General features: G+C 61.0%; 1 protein-coding gene across 5 annotated transcripts in view; it reads left to right on the plus strand.

The window, feature by feature from the left end:
* TMEM94 (transmembrane protein 94) overlaps positions 1-23,854 on the plus strand; it is a 35,424-nt gene extending 11,570 nt beyond the window's left edge. For 2 of the 5 annotated variants that reach the window (XM_040244516.1, XM_040244515.1), the window contains 31 exons: positions 1,249-1,380; positions 10,883-11,002; positions 11,713-11,840; positions 12,129-12,265; positions 12,445-12,647; positions 13,014-13,165; positions 13,678-13,780; positions 14,004-14,090; positions 14,297-14,413; positions 14,791-14,847; positions 15,092-15,196; positions 15,305-15,469; positions 15,650-15,865; positions 16,416-16,731; positions 17,250-17,423; positions 17,785-17,887; positions 17,999-18,216; positions 18,868-19,049; positions 19,139-19,277; positions 19,523-19,638; positions 19,749-19,848; positions 20,192-20,300; positions 20,456-20,645; positions 20,874-20,951; positions 21,194-21,279; positions 21,704-21,785; positions 22,004-22,152; positions 22,235-22,329; positions 22,434-22,527; positions 22,689-22,859; positions 23,030-23,854. In XM_040244516.1, coding sequence (XP_040100450.1) covers positions 1,357-1,380; positions 10,883-11,002; positions 11,713-11,840; positions 12,129-12,265; positions 12,445-12,647; positions 13,014-13,165; positions 13,678-13,780; positions 14,004-14,090; positions 14,297-14,413; positions 14,791-14,847; positions 15,092-15,196; positions 15,305-15,469; positions 15,650-15,865; positions 16,416-16,731; positions 17,250-17,423; positions 17,785-17,887; positions 17,999-18,216; positions 18,868-19,049; positions 19,139-19,277; positions 19,523-19,638; positions 19,749-19,848; positions 20,192-20,300; positions 20,456-20,645; positions 20,874-20,951; positions 21,194-21,279; positions 21,704-21,785; positions 22,004-22,152; positions 22,235-22,329; positions 22,434-22,527; positions 22,689-22,859; positions 23,030-23,102 — 4,089 coding nt within the window. In that variant the 5' untranslated portion in view covers positions 1,249-1,356 and the 3' untranslated portion in view covers positions 23,103-23,854. The remainder of the gene's footprint in view (positions 1-1,248; positions 1,381-10,882; positions 11,003-11,712; positions 11,841-12,128; positions 12,266-12,444; positions 12,648-13,013; positions 13,166-13,677; positions 13,781-14,003; positions 14,091-14,296; positions 14,414-14,790; positions 14,848-15,091; positions 15,197-15,304; positions 15,470-15,649; positions 15,866-16,415; positions 16,732-17,249; positions 17,424-17,784; positions 17,888-17,998; positions 18,217-18,867; positions 19,050-19,138; positions 19,278-19,522; positions 19,639-19,748; positions 19,849-20,191; positions 20,301-20,455; positions 20,646-20,873; positions 20,952-21,193; positions 21,280-21,703; positions 21,786-22,003; positions 22,153-22,234; positions 22,330-22,433; positions 22,528-22,688; positions 22,860-23,029) is intronic. The other 3 variants (XM_040244517.1, XM_040244518.1, XM_040244519.1) reach the window with 3 other exon arrangements.
* The last annotated feature ends 57 nt before the right edge of the window (positions 23,855-23,911 follow it).

Consider the following 23,911-nt stretch of genomic DNA (forward strand, 5'->3'; position numbering starts at 1 on the left):
TTTTTTTTTTTAATTGTTTCTAGACAGTTCTCCTGGGCTTCTGAGCAGCTCCTCTTAACAAGGCTGTGCTGTCAGCCCCAAGAGAACTGTTAGAGAGCAGGTTACTTTGCTCTCTCCGCAGCTAATTGGCCTTCCCAGGTGGCGCTAGTGGTAAATAACCCGCCTACCGATACAGGAGACGTGAGAGACGTGGGTTCGATCCCTGGGTGGGGAAGATCCTCTGGAGGAGGTCACGGCAACCCACTCCAGTGTTCTTGCCTGGAGAATCCCATGGACAGAGGAGCCTGTCGGGCTGCAGTCCATAGGGTCGCAGAGTTGGACACGACTGAAGCAACTTAGCCTGCACGCACGCATGCATGCACACTTTACCCAAACACTCATCTGAAATTATAAAGTGTGAATGGGTGAGGGTCAGGGGTTATATGGGGAGGGAGGAGGAGGAGGTGAGACTAATCTTCATTTTCCCCATTATTGTTGCCTTGGACCCCTCAGCCTGGGGCACCCGCCCAGGTGAGCACTGCCCCATTGACCAGCTACAAGAGAGGCCCGTGGCCCTGGGCGTGCACGTGTTTGCATACGGTGTGTGTTTCCCACAAGGTGGAGCAAGCAAGTCTCTACCCCCTCATCTCTGCCGCTCTCTCCACCATTTGCCTGATTATTCCAGTTGTATCTAGACTCCAGTTTACCTTCACTTTTTTGGGGGGAGGGGCTGCACCATGTGACATGCAGGATTCCTAATTCCCTGACCAGGGATCAAACCCACACCGTCCGCAGTGGACACGTAGTCTTAAACACTGGACCACCAGGCGAGTCCCATACTTTCTCTTTTAAAGAGACGAGGAGGGGCTCCTCTGGTGGTTCAGTGGTTAAGACTCTGCCCTTCCACTGCAGGAGGTGTGGGTCCCATCCTTGGTTGGGGAACTGAGATCTCGCATGCCATGCAGTGCTGCCAAAAATAAAGAGCTAATGAGCCACGGCTTTTCCTGCTCGCTGAAAGGTAGCAAGTCAAAGAACAAAGCATACATGCCTCCAAAAATGAGGGTTAAAAGAGGGGAAGCTTGCAGCCCTCCAGCATCCCCTCCGTAGCCGTCTCCCTCCTGACTTCACAAAGCTGCCAGCTGCCAGGACAGGCTGGGGCCCAGCGGTCAGGGCACCGTCTCCTCCACGTCCTGCTCGACTGTTGAGGTGATCCTCTTGTGTTTCACAGAAGCGGCCCCATGGGACCTCTTTCTTCTTTTTTTCCCCCAGATGTCACGGTGACTGTGACAGAGTCACTGGGTTCGTAGATGTTGCAGAGGAACCTTCCTTTCGGGGGTGGCCACCTTCCTCTGGGCATGCCTGCAGTACTCTGGGCCCATGGACCTGAAAGAGAAGCACGAGGTAGGCCGTGATGGTTGCCTTCCTGGGGACTGTGTGTATTTCTGTTGGACTTTCCTGACCTGTGTTTGCCTGGGAGGTCCTCGTGAGGGGGCTTGACACTGAAAGTGAGAGGTAGGGTGTGTGGTTCTGGGGCTTGGAGCACGTGATCTGATCCCTCAATGAGGCTATTGACGGCCAGAATGCACAGACTCCGGGAGCTGGGACTCAAGGGCAGAGGGTGGACCAGTGAACGTGGCCGTGTGGAGCCGGTTCCCCAATCAGGGTTGGGTCCCAGCCAGTCTCCACTCCTCGCCCAGGGCTGTGTAATTTCGCTTGTTTGCTCTCTGCCCCAACCTGCCGAGCCATGTTGAGTATTGTCCGGCGCCCTCTCTCTGATTAGGGAAGAGCTCCCCAGTCAGACTCCAGGCACAGCTGCTGAATCAGCTGGGGTGAGCCCCCTGGCGGTCCAGGCGGCACCCCCCCACCCGCAGCCTGACTCAGGCACCCCCAGCCTCCACATACACCATCTTTACACAGAGGTAGATTTGTCGTCGATCCGAGCACCCCTCTCCTGGGACGAAGATTGCCCTACATCTCTGGACGCCTGTCACACATTCCTAGCAGGTCCCCCGGTCTCTGACCTCCTGTCTCCACTGGGTGGGCAGGGAAAGCTACCCAAAACGCAGAGTTGACCTTTTTTTTTGTTGCTCCTGCTTAAAAGTCATTGTGTCGCCTGCCAAAACCTTTACTATGGGGTCCAGAGCCCTCCACACACCCACTTCTGCCCATTGGCCCAGCATCCCACGCCTCCCCTGCCTTGGTGTTTACCACTGATAATTCTTTTTCTGGGGGGGCGGGGGTGCTGTGCAGCTTCTGGGATCTTAGTTCCCTGAACAGGGATCAGATCTGTGCCCCCTGCTGTGGAAACACAGAGACCTAACCACTGGACTGCCAAGGAAGTCCCACCACTGGTAATTTAGAGTTTGGGTACACACTTCGTGTTTAGGCTGTTACCTAATCCCCTCCCCCCACTTCTCCTGCCAGGCTTCTACTTTTCTTTCATTCAAGATCTGGTTTAAGCATGACCTTCTCCAGATACTTCCTCATCCCTCCAGAGTCCCTTCTTCTAGCATTCACAGCCCCTCCACCGTCGTACTTGCTATGCCGTGTTGACACCATCTGTCTGTCCTGCTTTATCTCAGCGTCCCTGGCTCCTAGTATAGAGCCTGGCATGTAGCAAGGGCTTAGTAAATATTGATTGACTTGAACTTACGATAGTGATCTTCCTGCCAAAGAGACCTTGGGAGGTCTGGGGAAGGAGCTGTGGGTCCACACACTGGAACCTGGCTGACGGCGGACATGTTCAGTTCCAGGATTCACGTGCCTCTGGATGGGCTGTGGAGCAGGCTTGTGGACCTGAACTTAAGGCAGGTGTGTTCAGCCTCTTGCTCACAGAGGCCTCTGGCTGCTGTGCACGTGTCCATCCTAGCCGGGACTGGCATGCAGGCCTGGGGGCAGGGCTGCTGTGTACAGTTGCAAGGGCCGTGCACGGCTCAATTCCAGGGAGCACCCCTCCCTCCAAAGGTTACAATGTGGTGATGAGGTGGCCTGCCTGGGTGAGGTTGAATGTCCCCAAAACAGAGGACAGTATCTTCCTCTGGTTCCAGCCTGTGGCTGAAACATTCATTACTATTGAATAACGGAAACAGATTTCTGTGGTCCAGGGGATGGCTTCTCTCTCAAGCCCAAAGAACACTTGTGAACCCAGGCTGGATGCCTTTTGTTGGGGAGGGTTTTCCTTCATCCTCTTCTTTTTCTTTCTGGATAGATGTTCTCCTGATCTAGAAAGCACCATCACCACCATCATCAATTGTATTCATGGAATGTTCCCTGTGGGTTGGTAGAGCTCTAGGCCCCGGGGCGGGGCGGGGTGGGGGGTGGGATGGCCTTTGGCTTACAGACAGACTATTCGAGGAATTTATAGGGTAAGCAGCTAAGTAATAGATCTGATGATGTTTCTACCTGAGGTACCTTGTGAGTTGTGTAAATGTGGGCTTCTAAAGTGGATCCCTGGGGCCTCCAGCGGGAGTGGGTGAGCTGACATGCTGGGAGTTGTTGGTGAGGTTGTCTTTCGTTGCTTGGCAACCGTTTGGCTGTGCTGGTTGATCCTTTGCATCTCGCCCCGCTCCTCTTTGTGACCTACCTGTCCTCAGTGTCCTCGGGAGGTACCCCTCTCCCGTCTCCAACCCGTGGTGGATGTGCCGTTGGCAGTAACAGTCTGGGTCTCTCCTTCCCAGACGCAGAAGTTCCACTTTCACTTGCTGCAGCCGACAGTGTTGGAAAGGGGGGACCAGACACCGGAAGGCTGTGCTCGGGGCTGTGGAGCACCTGGATTAGACTCTATGGGCTGTTGCACAGGAGAGACAGTGCTTGCTTAGTTGTGGTTCCCCTAGAGCAGTGTCTTTTTAGAAAGCTAAAGGGGAGTGTGCCCTGGGAGCCGGGGCTGGGGGTCAGGAGTCTCCTGGGCACTTTGCTGAAGCTGCTGCTCGACATTGGAGTGACTGCCTCTGAAGCCGACCCCTCCTCCCCCTTCCTCCTCCGGGAGACTTCCTGCCCTTAACCTCCGGATAGCCCAGGCCCTTCCTTTCCTATCCCCACTCAGCTCTGGCTTTGGCGGGGCCTGGGGTGGGCCCCCCCACCCCCGGTGAACTGTGCTAGAGAAGGGGGAGGGGAGAGGCTGGCTGCAGAGGAGATGGTGTCGTCTAGGAAGCAGGGCCCTGGAGAGACTGTCTCAGGTCCAGCCCACGCTCAGGTTTTGGACCTGTTAGGCCGTTTCCTCTCGCCGAGGTGTTCCTGCCCCAGCCTCAGGGTGGCCTGGAGGGAGGCAGAGAACTCTCTTGTCCGCTCCCAGGGTCTTTTGCCCCCACTTCATCTAGGGGGTCCGTTCTGACAGCTTCCTGTGTGTCAAACTCGGGGTCCCGGAGTGATGCCCAGGCCCTGAATGAAGCTCCAGGAGGTCCCCAGCCCCCCTTTTCTTGCGGGGACGAGGCCGGTGTCCTGTCCCAGCAGCACCTGGGTAGGAGTATCCGCATGGAGTCGGTGGACGGCTGCTGGCTGAGCTCTGCACTGGCTCAGATGAGTGGCTCTTGGAGGCCCCCCACCTGGTGGGAAGGAGTTTGGCCCGTTGCTGGGATCCCCAGAGGCTTCCTTCCAGGGGCTCTTCCGTCTCCCTCTCCGGTCCCCTGGTTTCTGCCCTCCTGGAAATCAGTGCTCCGGTTTTCTCGCTTGTCAGTCCTCTCCCCTCCTCTAGGATGTGCTGCTATTAATAACTCTCAAGTCCCCCCTCCCCTCCTCCCGCAGCTCTAACCGAGGAGAGGGCTGCGGTTGGCGTGGCTCCATGCTGGAGTGTCAGGGATCCGGGGGACTCCCCCGGTGGGGCCCCTCACCTCGCCCAGTGACAGGGGCCCCAGGAAAGGGATTGGGGCGGTGAGAGGCCAGGTCCTCTGCGGGCCTACAGCAGCCATTTCCTGCCCAGCCTCTCCTCCGGTGGGCGCCTCCCGAGCTCCGGGCTCCCCGCGGTGCCTCCCCTGCTGAATGGGCCAGCCCGCAACATCTGGCTGAGCCCCTGCCGGTTCCCCCTTTCCCCGCTCCCTCCCCCCCGCCCTCCGGCACCGGCAGCCCGGCCTCCGCCTCCGCCTCCTCCCTCCCTCGATCTGCAGCATGACTGGGAACAGGCTGAATTAATCAGCAGATTGAAGCTCCACTCTGCTGCTGCCGCCGCTGCACCAGCTCCTCCTCGCTCACACGCGCTCCAGCCCTCTCCCCTGTTCTCCCCTGCCCTCCCTCACCCTCTCCGTTTCCCGTCTCCTTCTCGCCCTCCCCGGGGGCGGTGTTGGCAGCCCGGTAGCTGACTCGCCTGTGGCCCAGGCGCTGCCCCATGCTCTTTAAGCGGGCAGAGCTGTGGACGGCCCCGCAGGGCAAAGGCGGCAAAGTGAGTATGCTGGCTGAGCTTGACAGCCCCGTCCCGCCCGCCCAGCTTCCCCGCTTTGTGTTGGAGGCTTTGGGTTAACGGTGGGGTCGAAGGTGGAGGCTGGACCTGCATTAGAGGGAGCGAGGACCGTGGAAGGAGCCTGGGAGTGAGAACCATGAAGCCGGGATGTGGAGCCGCCCACCCAGCCCCTGAATCACCCACGGTCACCCAGAGCAGGACAGGAGCCCGCGCTTCCCCATGGGGCACCCTCTCATGGCATGCCGGGACCCGGGTCACCACATACAAGGCTTGGATGCCAGCCCGTCCTCGGGGCCCTGAAGGAGGCGTCTCTCGCTGGACCACATGGGTCTTGAGACAGGAGCCACCAGGGCTGGGAGGGGGAAAGTGTTTCTTCCTGGGTCTTGTCCACAGGAGGTGAGGAAGAAGATGGGCAAAAGTGCCTGGTCCATATGAGGAAGGGGAGGAGGGGCCCCTGCTTAAGGTTTTGAGTTGCTTGTCAGTGAAGTCGATTCCGGTCTGTCTGGCCCAGCTCAGATGAGGTTCGTGGTGATGTTTGTCATATGTCCTGGAGGACAGTGGCCTAATCTCTGCTCCGGTGATTCCAACATCGTGGAGTCCAGCTTTGGGTCCCCTACCCACTGCACCGGCCATGAAGGCCGTGACCCAGGGGACCTAGCAGAGGGTCAGCTGGTTCTGATTAGTGGTTTTGTGCTGTGGCCGAGGCCGGTTCATCATCGGTCCACCTGAGCCTAGGGGACCTTGAGTCCACTTTTTCCCGAAACAAGTCAAACAGGAAGGAAGACAGCTGCTTTGCTGAGGGAACCTCAGAGGAGTCCTGACCAGGGGTGCTTCTGGGCCACCGGAGAAGCCTGACACAGTGGCACAGGGCAGCCCAGGTGTACTGGCTCTTGAAGCCTCATTAGACTGACCCAGATGCTTAGCTCTGGGCCCTGGGGAGTGGATTCGGTTCTGGAGCAGGTTCCTTGCGGTTCTGGTTGGACCTGTCACCACCTGCTACTCCCTGAATCCCCGGTCCTGACCCATGTCCTCCTTTGGTGATGAGACAGAGAGGGAGTGAGGGGTGTGATGGCAGCCCTCCTGAGCCCGCCCCTGCTGGGGCTCGGGAGTGGAGGCTGAGCAGCTCAAAGAGTGGGACATGGTTGCTTCTGCCCAGAAAACCTCAGTGTCGGGGAAGAAGCAGGGCCGCCCCTCCGCTCTGGCGTGGAGACCTGGCTGCTCACCTCAGAGCCTCCTGGAGGTGCCTGGGGGCAGGGAGGAGGAGCCTCTGAGCATCCCCCCGGGACAGGCTTTCCGCTTGGCCTTGGTGGACTGAGCGGAGCAGAACTCAGATGGAGTGCGTGTGGCCTGGGCTCTTACCTCTCACACCAGCCCCAGCCTTGCAGCGAACCCGCTGTGGGTGCCCAGCCTCACTCAGTGCTTTTGAGAAGGGCCGCTGTGAGCCTTTTCTTTGACCAGTTTCCTCCGCTTCATTTCTCACACCTCGTGGGTGGAAAGCCTCGGGAAGAACAGAGAAGCGGTGGTTTTCCCCACACCCGGGCTCTCCTGCTGGAGAGGGGGTTGTCATCGTGCCTCGTGTCCAGCCACAAGAGTTGGATGTGCGGGCCGCGGAGGGTCAACTGGAGGGCGGTGTCAGGCCCTGGGGCCTCTGTGCGGGCAGGCGCTTTCCTCAGGAGGCATATAATTACAATGGCTCATTTTCCCCCTGCTGTGTTGCCTTTAATCGCCAGTCTGGAGTGGGTGCTCCAGACCAGACACAACATGTGGGGGGCTGACTCATGGGGGCTCCATGCTCACCTCCCACTGCCTGGGGAGCTTCTGCCTCCCTCTGGCCCCTCCTCCTACCCCTGGAGGGGAGCAGATTGCAGGTTCCAAGAACCTGGAGGCAGAGAAGGAGCTAAACGATTGCTGGGTCGGGGGCTCAGGGGGTTTCCGGTGCCTGAAATAAGGCAGCAGGTACAGGCCAGCTGCAGGGCAGGCGGAGGGCAGTTGCCGAGTGTCCACGGTCTAAAGGCCCAGCCAGAGGAAGGCTGCGCCCTGGCTGCTCCCTTAGCCTTCCTGAGCCTGGCACCCGTTCCGGCCCAAGCAGCTCTCCGGGTGACTCCGCAGCCCCATGGGCTTTGTCAGCCCTTGCTTTCTCCTGCCCTTTGGCGCACAGCCTGTCCACCTCTGCCAGCCAGCCCTCCCCTGCCCGCAGGAGGTGTACTCACTTTAGTTTCTGGAGACCTGGCCCAGGCAAGTCCACCCTGGGAACTTGCACTGCCTGCTGGGGAAGGGAGCTCGGAGGATTGAGCCCAGAGGAGGACGGGCCAAGGGGAGGACAGGCGGGCCTCCCAGACTCTCTTCTTCCAGGGTTTTCCGGGGATGAGAGGGGCAGGCATCCCGCTCTGGGGCCAGCCCCTTGGCCCTGGACAGGCCCCTGGTCACCCTTTGCTTTTTTCTCCCTCCTTCCTGCCCCTGGAGGCTTTCTTCCCTCCAGCCAGGAGTCTAGGCAGAGGTGCTGGCCTTACCTGGCACTCTGTTCTGGACCATGGGCTCTTGGCCCAGATCCCTGCCAGAGGGAGGTGTTTACCCTTAAGGGGGTGCCAGCTCCCTGCCTGGAGGCCCATTTCTTCCTGAGCTGAAATAACCAGTTCTTCCCTCTTGGAAGAGGCAGCTCTCATCTCATAATCCCCCAGAGCCTCTGTGGAGAGCAGGGATGGGGGAGGTTCAAGCGAAGTAGCTGGGAGGTCTTTGGGTGGGACCCGCTCTGGGGCCCGTTCTCACCCCTCAGGCTGAGAGAGAGCTGGTGACAGGCCCGTGGTGCCCGGTCTGCAGCCAGGGGATGCCACCCCAGGCCATCAACCCCTAGTGGTAGAGATGTGTATCTGGTGAGGGGCTAGGCTGCCATGGCGTGGAGGGAATATGGAGACCCGCAGGGAGAAGGAAATCCAAAAACGTTAGTGGACAAAGTCAGGGCAGGACCCCGAGGGTAGGAGCAGAGAGGCAGGGCTGTGAACCCGGGCAGCCGGGGCCCCACTGGCTTAGTGACGCTTGGCTGGGACCCAGTGGATAAACCCAGACCCCTTCTTGGCGCCCCAGGGCTAGGCCTCCCCTCTCCTTGCTCAGAACTTTCCCTGGTGAAAGCCCACGTTGGTGCTTTTCAGGTTGCCCTGGGAAAGACTGACGGCTCCCCCAGGCCCTGTCTTTCCTGGGGGCCTTTCCCTGTCTTTCCTGAGGGCCTTCTTTTCCCCTGGACCCCCAGCTGGGGATCTGTGCCTCAGATCCACCCAGGGTGGGCCTCCCCTCCAAAAGTGTTGATGGGTAGGTCTGGCATGGGGACCTGGACCTGCACATTTGTAAAAGCTCCAGGCAGTTCTGCCATAGGTCCTGGGTTGGGCTTCCCAGGTGGCACTAGTGGTAAAGAACCTGCCTGCCAACGCAGGAGACGCAAGAGATGCCGGTTCTACCCCTGCTTCGGGAAGATCCCCAGGAATAGGAAATGGCAACCCACTCCAGTGTTCTTGCCTAGAGAATCCCATGGACAGAGGAGCCTGGCGGGCTGCAGTCCCTCGGGTCACAGAGTCAGACACAGCTGAGTGGCTGAACACTTGCCAACGCTGATTAAGGTGTCCTTGATATCAGTGAAGCTATGTACACGTTCGTTCACTCATTCACTCAGCAAGTGTTCATTGAGCCGCTGCCCTGTGCTGGTGGGAGAGCATAGACATGGAAGAATTCACCGCCTGTTTTCAAGGAACTGGCTGGCTGGCTGGTGGGGGAGCCAGACAAGTAAGCCTGTGATGCCAGTGCTCTGCGGTGCTGCCTGTGAGCCAGGTTGCCCTGGGGTGCCGTTGGAATACAAGCCTCCCCCAGTACGTGCAGCCCTGGGTTTTGGGAAAATTTCCCAGAGCGGGTGGTGTTTGAGCCGAGTCTCAGAGAAGTAAGAGTTGTCTGGGGCAGGGAGTGTGTTCTTGGCTAGGAAAATACAGGAAGATGCTGGCACATGAGCTCACGGAGCTGGGCGTGTGGCAGGGACAGCAGGAGAGGAGGCTGGAGAAGTTCCCAGACCACGCTCAGGAGTCTGGGCTGGATTTTAAAGGGAAACGGGGTCAGCTGATCAGATGCACGCTCCCTGGCTGGGATAGAATGTAGGGACTGGGAGGTGGGAAGGGGAGGCAGGAGTTGAGGGGAGGGGCTGAAATGCCTGGGTGAGGGTAACTTGCAGGAGGGCTGCTGGCTCTGGTGGGGAGAGCTGGGCGGCAGTTTTGGGGTTTTGGAAGTGTTGACTCACAGATACCTATGAAAGAGCTGTGGATCAGTCAGAAACGGGTCAGAATTTAGGACAGTGGTTAGGCTAGCGGTCAGATTTAGGCGTTGGAAGCTTATTGCTGGCAGGCGAATCCCTGTGGCTGATGTTGCCCTGGAAACGTTCACAGTGTTGTGGAGATGTCATAGGAGGGACTGCGAGGTTGGTGGACAGGACAGAGGCGGCGAGAAGCCCAGGAGAGGGGGTCTCGATGGCAGAGGTCAGGCTGTGGGGCTACAGAGGAAAATGTGCCACCAGCCACCCCGTCCAAGCCTCGTTCCACCCATCCTCAGCGAGCGGGAGCGTGGGGTGTGGTCAGTACAGGCCCTCTCCTGGAAGCAGCCGGGGAGCACCCTTTCTCTGAGCTTGCTTCTTCCCACCGTCAGTGTTAAAGTAGCTTCCCTTTAATGAACGGATGGTAACAGAAGTTGGCGGGGTTTTTCTTCTTCACGGTTTTACTAAGGAGAACTTTAAGCTAGTACCTCTAGGTTAGTTCTCTTCTCCCCCCTTAGAAAGCGAAAGTTGCTCTTTGCAACCCCATGGACTGTTCAGTCCATGGAATTCTCCAGTCGAGAATACCAGAGTGGGTAGCCTTTCCCTTCTCCAGGGGGTCTTCCCAACCCAGGGATCGAACCCAGGTCTCCTGCATTGCAGGCGGATTCTTTACCGGCTGAGCCACCAGGGAAGCCCCCTCACACTTAAACAATTCACATTTTCCAGCCCGAGAACTGGGAAAGATGGCCACAGTGCAGTAAGGGGAGCTGGGTGGTGAGCATGGCCCAAGTGGTACTGGGCTGCTGATGGCAGTGGGTTGGGAGTTGAGTGAAAGGAGAGTTAGAAGATGCTGAGCCTAGAAAGGTGTGTTTCTGGCCCTGTTTTATTTTACTTTTTGACTGCGCCAGGTGGCCTGCGGGATCTTAGTTCCCCGACCAGGGGTCAAACCTGTGCCGTCTGCATTGGGAGCGTGGTGTCCTAAGCTCTGGACTGTCAGGGAAGTCTCTCTAGTTGTGTTTTAAACTGGGCTTTTGAAAGAGCAGGGGACTGTGTACCTGTACATCTTTTAGCTCGGTGGGGAACATGCTCATGACCTCTACCGCTTGCCAGGGGCTAGTGAAGGGGAGGGAGGGCGAGGCCTTGGGAGGAGGGAGGAAGGTTCTGGGGAGGTGGGAGGGGAGGGGGCCTGGGCCTCCAGTGGGATGCCGAGCACCACCCCCTCTCCCCTCTAGGGCGAGCCGCCCTTGGCCCTGGGCCTGTCCACCCGGAAGGCCCTCAGCATTCTGAAGGAACAGCTGGAGGCAGTGCTGGACGGACACCTGAAGGAGAGGAAGAAATGTCTCACGTGGAAGGTGACGTGTCCTCCCGGGAGCCCAGAGCCTAGCTGGTGTCCTGGTCCGTGCACGGGTGGGAAAAGAATTTCCAGACATGAGGCAGAATGAGAGGAGAAGAAAGTTTTCTAGAGTGGGAGACGCTGTTAGCACAGCAGGCCGGCTCAAGGGAGAGCCAAACCCTTTCAAAGGCTGGCAGCCAATTTTTATAGCCTCAAGACAGAGAAAATTCCTACTGGAGTGATGGCATTAGGTGATGGGATGCCATAGGCTGATAATAGGATGGGTATTTGACCTAATAGGGAGTCAGGGGACTGGCCGGTTTAGATCTGGAGGCTCATGGCGACGGTTGCTATGGGGCTTGGTCAGTTCCAGAGATTTTCATCCTGCGACCCTGGTCCAGGGCTCCACACCCGTGGCCGTGTTACAGGGCTCCACAGTTTGGGATGGCGGAAAAGCTTGGGAGGCCCGTTCTCAGGGCCAGGACTCACCTTGTCCTCCTGGGCAGCATGACCCAACCGAGGCATCCCTAAAAATCAGAAAGGAGTCAGGGTTCCTTTCAGAGTGACCCCCAGCTGGGACTGAAGCAAGATGATGGAGGCAGCCACAGGGGGCGGGATCGGCTGGGCTGGGGAGAAAGGCAGTCAGATCCTAGCAGGTCAGAGGGTCCCGGCCCCTTCCTGCCCCCTCGCTTGTCCCCCAGCCTCTTACTCCCCGGCTCCTCCCCCCAGGAGTTGTGGAGAAGCAGCTTCTTGCACCACAGGAACCGCTGCTCCTGTTTCCACTGGCCGGGCGCCTCGCTCATGCTCCTGGCCGTGCTCTTGCTGCTCGCTTGCTGTGGGGGCCAGCCGGCCGGCAGGTACACAGCCCACAGCCCTGGGGTGGGGGTGGGGGTGGGGGTTCTTCTGCCCCTCGAAGCACAGGGTCTGGGCTTGTCTGTCTCCTGTCCCCCGTACCCACCTGGGGAGACAGGGAACTGCCCCCCGCAGTCAGAGCCTGGGTCAAGTGGGAATCTGCTTGGCCAGCTGCTGTCAGAAGCAGAAGGGAGTGGGGAGGGCAGTGTGGGGCCCTGGGTTGGCTGCGCTGCAGAGCACCCCTGCCCCCCGCCGGCCAGGACCCCCAGGACACCCTCCCCTCTCGCTGCCAGCCGCGGGGTGGAGCTGGTGAATGCCTCTGCGCTCTTCCTCCTGCTGCTCCTCAACCTCGTCCTCATTGGGCGGCAAGATCGGCTGAAGCGTCGGGAGGTAGAACGGAGACTACGGGGCGTCATTGACCAAATCCAAGGTGAGGCTGGGCTGGGCACAGACCTGCAGAGGGGCTGGTGTTGGAATGAGGGGCGCAGGTTGATGCAGGACTTCCGGGGAAGCGAGGAGAATAGACCCGGATCCCGAGGTGCGTGCTGGATCCGGCTGGTGTGTGCGGAGCTCCGGGTGAGGCTATGTCCCACTTTCCACCTTCATCAGATGCCCTCAGGGATGGCAAGGAGGTCAAGTGGCCAGATGCTATGTACCCAGACCTCCACATGCCGTTCGCACCATCCTGGTCTCTGCACTGGGCCTATAGAGATGGACATCTCGTCAACCTGCCGGTTAGCCTGCTGGTGGAAGGAGACATCATAGCTCTGAGGCCGGGCCAGGAATCCTTTGCTTCCCTGCGGGGCATCAAGGTAGCTGGGGGCTCCTCTCCTTCCCTGCAAATTCTGTGGGAACGTCCACCAGCAGTGGTGGGAGGGTCCTGGGGCTTAATCCTGACGCTTGCTGCCCAGCTCCCGAGTTTCCTGGCAAGCGCTCTAGGGAAAAACGGAGAAAACCTGGAACATATTTCTCTTCGTCATGTTCTTCCTTCCCTGTGATCCTCAAGTTGCTAGGAAACCCGTCCCCCAGGCTCTCCCCACCCCACCCCAGGTGACTCCTTGCTCACTGATGGTTCTTAACCTGGTGAGATGTCTCTGCATCGCTGGAATAGTCAAGGAAGAGTGGCTTCCCTGGAACCCATTGATTACCCTCCCCCTGCTCCCCTTCATCTCTGGCAGGACGACGAGCACATCGTCTTGGAGCCGGGAGACCTGTTCCCCCCTTTCTCGCCACCCCCGTCCCCCCGGGGAGAAGTGAAGAAAGGGCCGCAGAACCCCCAGCAGCACCGGCTCTTCCGTGTCCTTGAGACCCCCGTGATCAACAACATCAGGTGGGGGCGCTGCGCTGTCCCCAACCTCTCTCCCCAGAGCCTCCCCCTGTGAGCCGTGAGCCGGCGATGGCGACAGGAAGGAGCCTGGTTCGTACCCGGGCCCCGTAGAGCAGGCATCTGCGGGGCCTTCGATTTAGCTTCTTGTGAGGATTCTTTTTTTTTTCCAGTTTGTTTGTTTGGCTGTGTCAGGTCTTAGTTGTGGCTTGCAGGCCCAGTAGGTGCGACACGTGGGTTTAGTTTCTCCACGGCATGTGGGATCTTAGTTCCCTGTCCAGGGATCAAACCCACGTCCTCTGCACTGCAGGGTGGATTGTTAAGGAAGTCCCTTTCATGAGAATTCTTCGACTGGATGATTGACCCCCTCTCGGTCTGGACTCTGAAGGGACAGCTTCAGAGGTGGCCGTGGGCCACAGTGGCCAGGAGGCCATTCTCCCAGGGCCAGGGCCTGGGAGGGGAGCAGGGAGCTGCAGGACCCAAGGCTCGCCCGAGTGTAGGACCATCTCTTTCTGCAGGTGGTGCCTGGACATGGCCCTGTCCCGCCCGGTGACCGCTCTGGACAACGAGAGGTTCACGGTGCAGTCGGTGATGCTGCGCTACGCGGTGCCTGTGGTCCTGGTGTGTGCGGCCGGGCCATGGCGGAGGCAGCAGGGGGCCGGGGGCTGGGGGACCCTGGGAGCCAGACTCAGGCAAGCCTGTGAGCAAAGACAGGAGGGTCTAGGCGTGAGCTGGCTAGTGCCGGGGGTGGGGCAGTGTGAGTGGGCAGAAAGTGGGGCGCCTTAGAGCCTGGGTCTCCCCTGGGGTGAGGCATTTAAGGCAGCATCTCTTCTGTCCCCAACAGGCCAGCTTCCTCATCACCAATGCCCTGCGCTTCGTGCTGAATGCCCCCGGTGTCACCACCTGGCAATACACTCTCCTCCAGCTGCAGGTAAGACCGCCCTCTCCTCTCTTTCCGCAGAGACTGGGTCCCCTCGTGGTGCCCTGACTGCCCCTCCCACCCCCAGCCCAGGGGTCTCCCAGACTTCCGCTTCGGAGCACCTGCTTTCCTTTCCCCCTTCCCGCCCGCTGCCCTGAGCGGTCCCTGTTACTCAGGGGAGGGCCCCAGGAGCCTCACTGGGGCTCGCTCTTTCCCAGGTGAATGGCGTCCTGCCCATCCTCCCCCTGCTCTTCCCGGTCCTTTGGGTCCTGGCAACCGCCTGTGGAGAAGCCCGCGTCCTGGCCCAGATGAGCAAGGCCTCCCCCAGCTCCCTGGTCAGTTGTTCCGGGGCCTCGGGGAGGGGGTGTGGGACAGTGCAGAAAGAACCAAAGACAGGAACAGAAAGGGCAGAGTGGGCTGTGCCCCCAGCAAAGAGGACGGAAGTGCGGCCTCCCCACCTCCCGCCCTGCGGCCCAGCACACGGCCCGCCCTGGGCTGCTCTCTGAGGGCTCCGCCTCTCTAGCCAGCAGGGTCTCCAGACCAGGCCCCGGGGACGGCCAGGCGTCCATCCACCCTTGCTCTCAGCAGACAGGGGTTCCGGGGCTGCCTGGTGTCCTTCACCGAGAGGTGCGAGACCCCCACCCACCAGCTCCCAGGCCTGCAGGATGGTGGCAGTTTCCTCCCCAAGTCTCACTCCCTCTTCTCTGTGCAGCTGGCCAAGTTCTCAGAGGACACTCTCAGCAGCTATACGGAAGCCGTGTCCCCTCAGGTACCCTCCCCCGGATGGATGCTGGCCCTGTACCCCCAGCCCAGCTCCCCCAGGTCCCTTCTGGAGCCCCTGGGTACCCTGCATTATGGCCTTGAGCCTCCCTCTCAGAGCCGCTCTAGCCCCCCCGTCCCATCTGGGTGAAGTGTCACTGCTGGGGGGCACACGCTCCCCCCAGACCCTTTCCTCTCGGTCCCCAAGGCCATCTCCAGGGAAACGTGGCCAAGCGCCTTGTCTCTGCCCCCAGGAGATGCTGCGCTGCGTCTGGGACCACTTCCTGCGGGTGCTCCAGGGGACGTCACCCACACTGAGCCACAGCTCCAGCCTGCTGCACAGCCTGGGCTCCGTCACGGTGAGGGCGGCCCCGCGGGAGGACCCCGCCTCGGCAGGCTGCTCTCCGGGGCGCCCTGGCAGCCTGGGGAATGCTGCCTCCCTTCCCGGTCGCCATCTCCCCCTGCAGGTCCTGTGTTGTGTGGACAAACAGGGGATCCTGTCATGGCCCAACCCTAGCCCGGAGACCGTGCTGTTCTTCAGCGGGAAGGTGGAGCCCCCGCACAGCAGCCACGAGGACCTCACGGACGACCTGTCCACCCGCTCCTTCTGCCATCCCGAGGTGGAGGAGGAGGTGCGGCCTGGGCCGGGCTGGCGGCCTCTGGGGGGCCAAGGCGAGGCGGGAGGAGGAGGAGGGCTCAGGCCTCAGAAGCTACTGTCAAGACGGGCCCTGGGGGGCCGTAACGGCCCAGCCTCTTGGCCCGAGGCGACGTCAGGAGCGGGGTCCGAGGCCTGTGCTCCTTGTTCTCCTCAGCCCCACGAACGCGACGCCCTCCTGGCCGGCTCCCTGAACGTCCCCCTGCACCTTTCCAATGAGCAGGAGCGCGGCGGCAACTGGCCAGGCGACGGTCCCAAGGCGCCCGAGGCCCACCCTCACCACCGGGCACACAGCCGCAGCAAACACCTGTCTGGCTCCAGCGTGAGCTTCAGCAGGGACACCGAGGGCGGCGAAGATGACAACCCCGGCAAGGTGAGAGGAGTCTGGGGAGCGGCCACCTCATCCCTCGTGGGGCACCCTGGCCTCTTCTGCTGTGGGCGCTGCAGAGGTGCCGCCCAGCCTGGTGCAGGTGGAGCCCGGAGCTCAGACATCCTGGTCCCTGCTCTCAGCTCCGGAGGCCTCGTGCCTGGTTCTCCCGCAGAGTAGGCCCCTCCCCCTTCTCCTGCTTTGGTCAATGGTGGTAATTGGTTGGGGCAACACCCTTCCTGCTGATCGCAGCCTTCAAGAGGCAGAGAGCCAGTAGCTCCCTCGAAAGGTATTTCCCCTGGCTGAGAGCAAGGCTTCGCCGTTTCTTGCCCAGTCTCGACAGCCTCCTCTGAGCTGGTGACAGTGTTGCTGGGCACGGATTCTAGAAGCCCCCGGAGCCAGGAAAGGTGCAGAGGGGTGTGGGGAGGGCCAGACAGGAGAGCGTAAGCTGGAGCGTGCCCTGCCGGGAGGGGGTGCCTTCTCTCAGGGGCACTGCCTGTACCACCCCCCCAACTTCAGTCTGAGCTCCCCGCCTTCCCCTCCTCCTGTCCTCCAGACCCAGCACGGGCCGGAGGGCGAGCCCTACGAAGCGGAGGACTTCGTGTGCGACTACCACCTGGAGGTGCTCAGCCTGTCCCAGGACCAGCAGAACCCCTCCTGTATCCAGTTCGATGACTCCAACTGGCAGCTGCACCTCACCTCACTCAAGCCGCTGGGCCTCAACGTGCTGCTGAACCTGTGCGACGCCAGCGTCACCGAGCGGCTCTGCCGGTTCTCAGACCACCTGTGCAACGTTGCCCTGCAGGAGAGCCGCAGCGCCGTGCTGCCTGTGCGCGTGCCCTGGGGCCTCTGCGAGCTCGCCCGCCTCATCGGTATGCAGCCTGGCGACTCTTCCCAGGGGCTGGGCCACCGGGGCCAGGCGTGGCCTCAGCCCCTTTATCTATTTATCTATGTATTCATTTATTTACCCATCCATGCGTTTATTTATTTGTGGCTGTGCCATGTGGCTTGTGGGATTTTAGTTCCTCAACCAGGGATTGAACCTGTGCCCTCAGCAATGAGACCCCAGAGTCTAAGCACTGGACCACCAGGGAATTCCCTGATCAGTGCCTTTAACCAGGCACCGCCGCTTGACGGCGCTCCCTTATCCGGGAAGATAACTGCCCGTGGGGTGGACGGACGAAGGGAAGCAGCCTGGCCTGACTGGGGTTCTCTCCCCTCCAGGAAGGGAGGGAGGTGTGTGGGGTGGGGAACCCCCGAGATGCCTCAGCTCCAGACACACCAGGGCCAGGTGTGGCCTCAGTCAAGAGCACCAGCATCCCTTTGAGCTTCCGATCAGCCCTTTTAACTGCATGTTATCTGTTTATTCATCCATCCACCCATCACGCAGGCTTCACTCCCGGGGCCAAGGAGCTCTTCACGCAGGGGAACCACCTCGCACTCTACCGTCTCCCCAGTGCTGAGACCATGAAGGAGACCTCACTGGGGAGGCTGTCCTGCGTCACCAAGCGGCGGCCCCCACTCAGCCACATGATCAGCCTCTTCATCAAGGACACCACCACCAGTGAGCCTCCCTGGAGTGTGGTGGGGTGGGGCTCTTTTCAGAGTGTCTTCTCTCTAGGGAGCATTAGCTCCTCCCCGAGACCTCACATGTGGCAGAGATGGGCTTTGGGGACGGGGGCTGGGACGGTGGATGCCGTGGGTCATGGGGCTGTCTGGAGGACCAGCGGCCTTGTGTCCGTGTTACGCACTCAGTGGCCTGGCCGATAGGTTTGTTGCCATGATGCCCGGGGGATTCCCACGGCCCGTCCCTCACCCAGGGGCTCCTTTTAGCATCCTTCTCAGGGCTGGAGATACGTCCTCAGAGGTCAGCGGGAGGGGCGGTGGCTTGGGGCACTCAGGGCTTGGTCCTCCACTGCCCTCAGGCACAGAGCAGATGCTGTCCCACGGCACAGCCGACGTGGTCTTGGAGGCCTGCACAGACTTCTGGGACGGAGCTGACATCTACCCTCTTTCAGGTTCCGACAGGTAGGTGAGGAGGCACATGGCCAGTGGTGAGAACCATCGGCTCTGGCTGGGTACCCAGAGGTCGGGACACCCTGGGACCACTCGCTTCACTTCCACCCTCTTCCCCGGCAGAAAGAAAGTGCTGGATTTCTATCAGCGAGCCTGTCTGTCTGGTTACTGCTCTGCCTTCGCCTACAAGCCCATGAGCTGTGCCCTGTCCTCCCAGCTCAATGGCAAGTGCATCGAGCTGGTGCAGGCGCCTGGCCAGAACAGCATCTTCACCACATGCGAGCTGCCCAGCACCATTCCCATCAAGCTGAGCGCCCGCCGCAGCAGCTGGAGCTCAGACGGTACCGTGGGCCCCATCCCCAGGGGCCAGGGGCTGGGAGAGCTTGCGGGGGCCTGGATGAGAGCCTAGCAGGGGGTACAGCAGGCAGCACTGGACCTGGAACACCTTGCTGGCTCCGTCTGGTGATGTGGGCAGGTTCCTCAGCGTCACCTGTGCCCTGCTCATGGTTCGTGGTGCTGCTCCAGACATAGAAAAGCGCTTTCTCTGAAGGTTAGAAAGCAGTAGTGTGTATACAGCCTTAGCCTGATTGGAATCAGACAAAAGACCTGGTCGCAAACACTGCTACAACAGAGAGATTCAGAGCTCCATGCACCCCTCCCCACTCTGTCAGACACACAGCCTTCCGGGGTCTTGCGACCCAAGAGCCGGTGGACTGAAGCCAAGGCCAAGGGTGGGGCCCGCCTCCTGGCCTGGGACCAGGGATGGTCGCCTGACTGATGAGTACCTTTCCTTGTCTCTCCCCCACCATCCCCGTCCGCTCCCGTGTCTGTCGGCTTCTTTCCTGTCTTGGTTGTACATGTGTGTGGTCCCCTGGGGCCCGTGTGCTCATTGATCTGGGCGTGGCGCCCACGTGTGTGGCCCCGGGCTGCCTCCTGGAACCCGCCGGCTCCTGGGTGTCCTGGCCGGGCTCTGTGCCTGGTGCCTCCTGAAGAAGGGATCGGGGAGGTGCTGGAGAAGGAAGACTGCATGCAGGCCCTGAGCGGCCAGATCTTCATGGGCATGGTGTCCTCCCAGTACCAGGCCCGCCTGGACATTGTGCGCCTCATCGACGGGCTGGTCAACGCCTGCATCCGCTTCGTCTACTTCTCGTTGGAGGACGAGCTCAAAAGCAAGGTTGGGGAGCCACTGACCCCTCTGCTCCCGCTGCCCCTTTCCCCACGGCCTCTGGGGCCCCTCTGGTCATCGCTGTCTGCCTGGTGCAGGTGTTTGCGGAGAAGATGGGCCTGGAGACGGGCTGGAATTGCCACATCTCCCTCACGCCCAACGGTGACATGCCCGGCTCCGAGATCCCCCCCTCCAGCCCCAGCCATGCTGGCTCCCTGCATGACGACCTGAACCAGGGTGAGGGCAGAGGTTTGCTGTGGACACGAGGTGGGTGTGAGCCGTCCCCCTTCCTTGGAGCTACAGCTAGAAAGAACCTCCCAGGATCCCTCCTAGGAATCTGGCTCTGATCCCCTGCAGTAGCTACAGTCTACAGGGTCGGGGGAGAGGAGAGCTCGAGAAGGAAGTTTTGTGCCATCTTCAGGGCTAGGAAAGGCCCCCAGAAGGCTGGCCCCATGGTGAGGGACAGGCTTTTGTCCCCGCAGCGTCCCGAGACGACGCGGAAGGACTCCTTCTAATGGAGGAGGAGGGTCACTCGGACCTCATTAGCTTCCAGCCCACGGACAGCGACCTCCCCAGCTTCCTGGAAGACTGCAATCGGGTACTACTGTGCCTCTGGAGCCTTGGGGTTGGCAACGGGGCTGGTCTAGGGCAGGGGAGCCAGCGAGGGAGGAGGGGCCTTGAGGCCACGCGCATCTCTGCTCCCTGCAGGCCAAGCTGCCCCGGGGCATCCACCAGGTGCGGCCCCACCTGCAGAACATCGACAACGTGCCCCTGCTGGTGCCCCTCTTCACCGACTGCACCCCCGAGAGTGAGTGCTGTGACTGGGCGCTCATCCAGCCCGGCCCCGGGTGGAGCACTGCCAGCCCCTGGCACCCCACGGGCTCCGGAGGGGTGTTGGTTTCCCATGTAGGGAGCAGAGGAAGCTGGGCTGGGAGGAGCCGGGGAGTCTCGTGGGCTGGAGCCCAGCATAGCCCATTCTAGGGACTCAGAAGTGACAGTATTCGTATGATGTTTATGACATTGGGGGTAGGATGGCTCCAAAGAGGGGCCTGATTTCTGTCGTCTCCTGCCCTGGCCTGTGGGTCTCTGCCCAGTGCCCCACATGGGGCTCCACCTGCTTAACCCTTGTGCCCCCGACTCTGCCCCCTCAGCCATGTGTGAGATGATCAAGATCATGCAGGAGTACGGGGAGGTGACCTGCTGCCTGGGCAGCTCCGCCAACCTGCGGAACAGCTGCCTCTTCCTCCAGAGCGACGTCAGGTCAGCGTGACAGCCCAGAGCCAGGACTCCCCACGACTGGCCTGGGCCTGGCGGGGAGGAGGAAGCAGGGGGCTGGCTCCGTCCCCTGGGAGATGGATGGGGTCTTGGCGGACCCCAGCTGATGGGCACGCTTTCCCCCTTCCCATGCTGAGCAGCATCGCCCTGGACCCCCTGTACCCATCCCGCTGCTCCTGGGAGACCTTCGGCTATGCCACCAGCACCAGCATGGCCCAGGCCTCGGATGGCCTTTCCCCGCTGCAGCTCTCAGGGCAGCTCAACAGCCTGCCCTGCTCGCTGACCTTCCGCCAGGAGGAAACCATCAGCATCATCCGGCTCATCGAGCAGGTGGGGGCTCACACGTGCCCGGGGGCAGAGGTCAGAGCCTGCTAGGGTGGGGAGTCGCTGTGCAGGACCTGCCTGGGCTCCTGGGGAATCTTCACCTCTGGGCGCAACTCTCCCAGGAGGTTTAGTTTGCCTCGGCCGCTCGCTAACGTGAACATCTGCCACATCTGGCTGAAGCGTGTCAGCTGCAGGGTCTGAGCGCGGCCAACCCCCGCCCTTCCCACTCCCTAGGCCCGGCACGCCACCTACGGCATCCGCAAGTGCTTCCTCTTCCTGCTGCAGTGCCAGCTGACGCTTGTGGTCATCCAGGTGAGGTGGGGCCGGCACGGGCATCGGCACCCTCCCCACCCTCGGCTCCTGTGCCCCGGGGCCAGTTGAGAGGCTGGGAGGAGGCAGTACAGCCTGGGGGGCCCCCAGAGCCTCTGAGAACCCCCGCTGGCAGAATCGTGTCCCCTCCAGCCCTCTGAGTGCAGGGCGAGGCAGCCCCGGGGCTCCCGGCATCTGACTCTTTGCTGGAATCTAATTGGGCTTCCCGGCTCTTCCTGGCCTAGTTCCTCTCTTGCCTCGTCCAGCTGCCGCCAATCCTGAGCACCACCGACATCCTGTGGCTGTCCTGTTTTTGCTACCCTCTGCTCAGGTGAGAGGCCGGGCCGCCCCCCATGTCCAGGGCCAGGATGTCCCCGAGTGTCCCCAGGAGCCCAGGTTCAGGAAGCCATGCTAGTGCCCCCCATCATGGGGGACCCCAGCCCCAGGGGGCTCCCTTCCTTGTCGTAGCCTGTCTGCCCAGCACAGTTGCACACTCTTGGGACTCCTGAAAAGTTTCTCCTAGGGAAGAATTGCAGGACATGGGGACTTCCCTGAAGGTCCAGTGGCTAAGACTCCATGCTCCCAATGCAGGGGGGCCAGGTTCAAATTCTGGTTGAGGAACTAGATCAGCCAGTGCAGCCAAATAAATAAATAGAAGTAAATATTTTTTAAAAGGAAAAGCATAATTTAAAAAAAGAGAGAATTGGGGGCACAGGGTCACAGTCCCTATCCTTCACCGTGTCCCTGTTTTTCAGCATCTCTCTGCTGGGAAAGCCCCCACATAGCTCCATCATGTCTATGGCAACGGGGAAGAACCTTCAGTCCATTCCTAAGAAGGTAAGCGACACGGAGCCCATGGGCCTGGGCTTTTCCCAAGGAAGGTGAGTATAGAGGGGGCTGAGCCCTGGGGGAGCGAGGGGGGATTCCATCAGACCAAAGAGGCGGGTGATATAGAGTGGGGAAAGCTCCTTGCTCCTATCCCCCACCGGGCCTGCCCACTTCCCGAGGACCCTGTGAACCCACGCAGCGGAGTGACGGGTCTCGGCTTCCCTCAGACCCAGCACTACTTCCTGCTGTGCTTCTTGCTGAAGTTCAGCCTCACCATCAGCTCGTGCCTCATCTGCTTTGCCTTCACACTGCAGAGCTTTTGCGACAGGTCCCGGGCCCGCAACCTCACCAACTGCTCCTCCATCATGCTGCCCAGGTGGGTCCTGCCCCGAACCCCCACCCCCAGGGCCACCTCCCCGGGGCCCCAAGGAGGCTGAGCCCACACGTTGCCTTGGCAGCCACGCTGACACAGCCCCAGCCTGGTTTGATAACTTCGCCAACGGGCTGCTGTCGGCTCAGAAACTCGCCGCTGCCCTCATCGTCCTACACACTGGTGAGGGGCACCCTGGAGTCGGGTGGGGGCTGGGGGCTACTCCCCGGGGACAGGGCCTCTGGCCGCGGGAGGTCTGACACGCGCCATGACCCTGTTTTCCCCAGTCTTCATCTCCATCACCCACGTGCACCGCACCAAGCCCCTGTGGAGGAAAAGCCCCCTGACGAACCTGTGGTGGGCCGTGACCGTGCCCGTGGTGTGAGTCTCTGGGGTGGAGGGCGGGAGCTGGGGAGGGGCTGTGATGCGAGGTGAGCTTTGGGCCAGGGGCTGAACGGCACCCTCCGGGCGCGCCTCCTGCCAAGAAGGGCAGGGAAGGAAGCAGGGGGCCCCGGCTGATGCAGGGCTGCCGCCTCCCACAGGTTGCTGGGGCAGGTGGCCCAGACGGCAGTGGACCTGCAGCTGTGGACACACAGGGACAGCCACGTCCACTTCGGCCTGGAGGACGTGCCTCTGCTGACGTGGCTCCTGGGCTGCCTGTCCCTGGTCCTCGTGGTCGTCACCAATGAGGTCGTGAAGCTGCACGAGATCCGGTGAGCCACCAGCAGGGTGTGTGTCCCCTCTGGGCTCAGGCGTGTTCCCTAGTCACCTCCTGCCTCACCCCCCTACAGCCTTCCTGCTGCCCGCACCCTATCCTCTGCGTGCTGTCCATCCCTGGCCTCGGCGTCTGCGCTAACCTGGTCTTCAATCTCCACCCCACCAGGGTCCGCGTCCGCTACCAGAAGCGACAGAAGCTGCAGTTTGAAACTAAGCTGGGCATGAACTCTCCCTTCTGAGCCGCTGGCCATGGCGGCCATAGTTGCCGTGGTCTCTGGGGCTGAAGCCGCACCCATTTCCGCATCTGGGGAGTTGATATCATGAATGTTTCAGGGTTTGCTCTTGCGCCGCGTGGCCCTGGAGGCCCAGCTCCCGGTGTCAGACCCGGCTGTGGTCCCCGTCCCGGGGCTTCCTGCGGAGATGTGGAGCTGCAGCCTCAGTCCAAGACCGTCTGGCTCTTCCTCGCCATGGGGAGACCCCCGGGCTCTTGAATGTATGACCTCGTGTGCTTAGCAGAGGGGCCCTCGGCCCCCTCCACCTGTGGGCTGCTCCCCTCCAGGGCCCCCTGACCAAGTGCCACCTGGCCGTTGGGCAGAGCCGTGGACCATGGGGCCTCTAGAGGGAGGGCTGTTCTGGGATGTGCTGGCGGTCCTCCAGGGCGCTGCTGGAGGCTGGGGTGGCAGGGTGCCCTCCCCGGGCCCTCCTCGTCCTGTCTTCCTGGGGCAGAGCCCGCTCCTCCTCTGTGGGGGCCTCACGCTGGGGCCCAAAGACGGAGCCAAGCCCCCATGTGGCTCGAGAACCTCCTCCTGGGCCGCCCTTGGGCAGACCACGGAGCCAGTCCTGGAGGCATGGCCTGGGACCTCCTTCCAGCCTCAGCCCCATTTACCCTGTGAGAATGTTTTTACTGGTGTATATTTTTTACTGGAAATGAGCCTTCTGGGAATGAATACAGACTGGTTTGTATTAAAACTTATAAACTCCTGAAGCAAAACCTGTGGCTGGTCCCTGAGGCAGCCACGAAGGGGCCCACCCAAGGGTCGGGGCAGTG

Source organism: Oryx dammah, unplaced genomic scaffold, assembly GCF_014754425.2.
Source record: "Oryx dammah isolate SB20612 unplaced genomic scaffold, SCBI_Odam_1.1 HiC_scaffold_8, whole genome shotgun sequence".
Classification (NCBI taxonomy): domain Eukaryota; kingdom Metazoa; phylum Chordata; class Mammalia; order Artiodactyla; family Bovidae; genus Oryx; species Oryx dammah.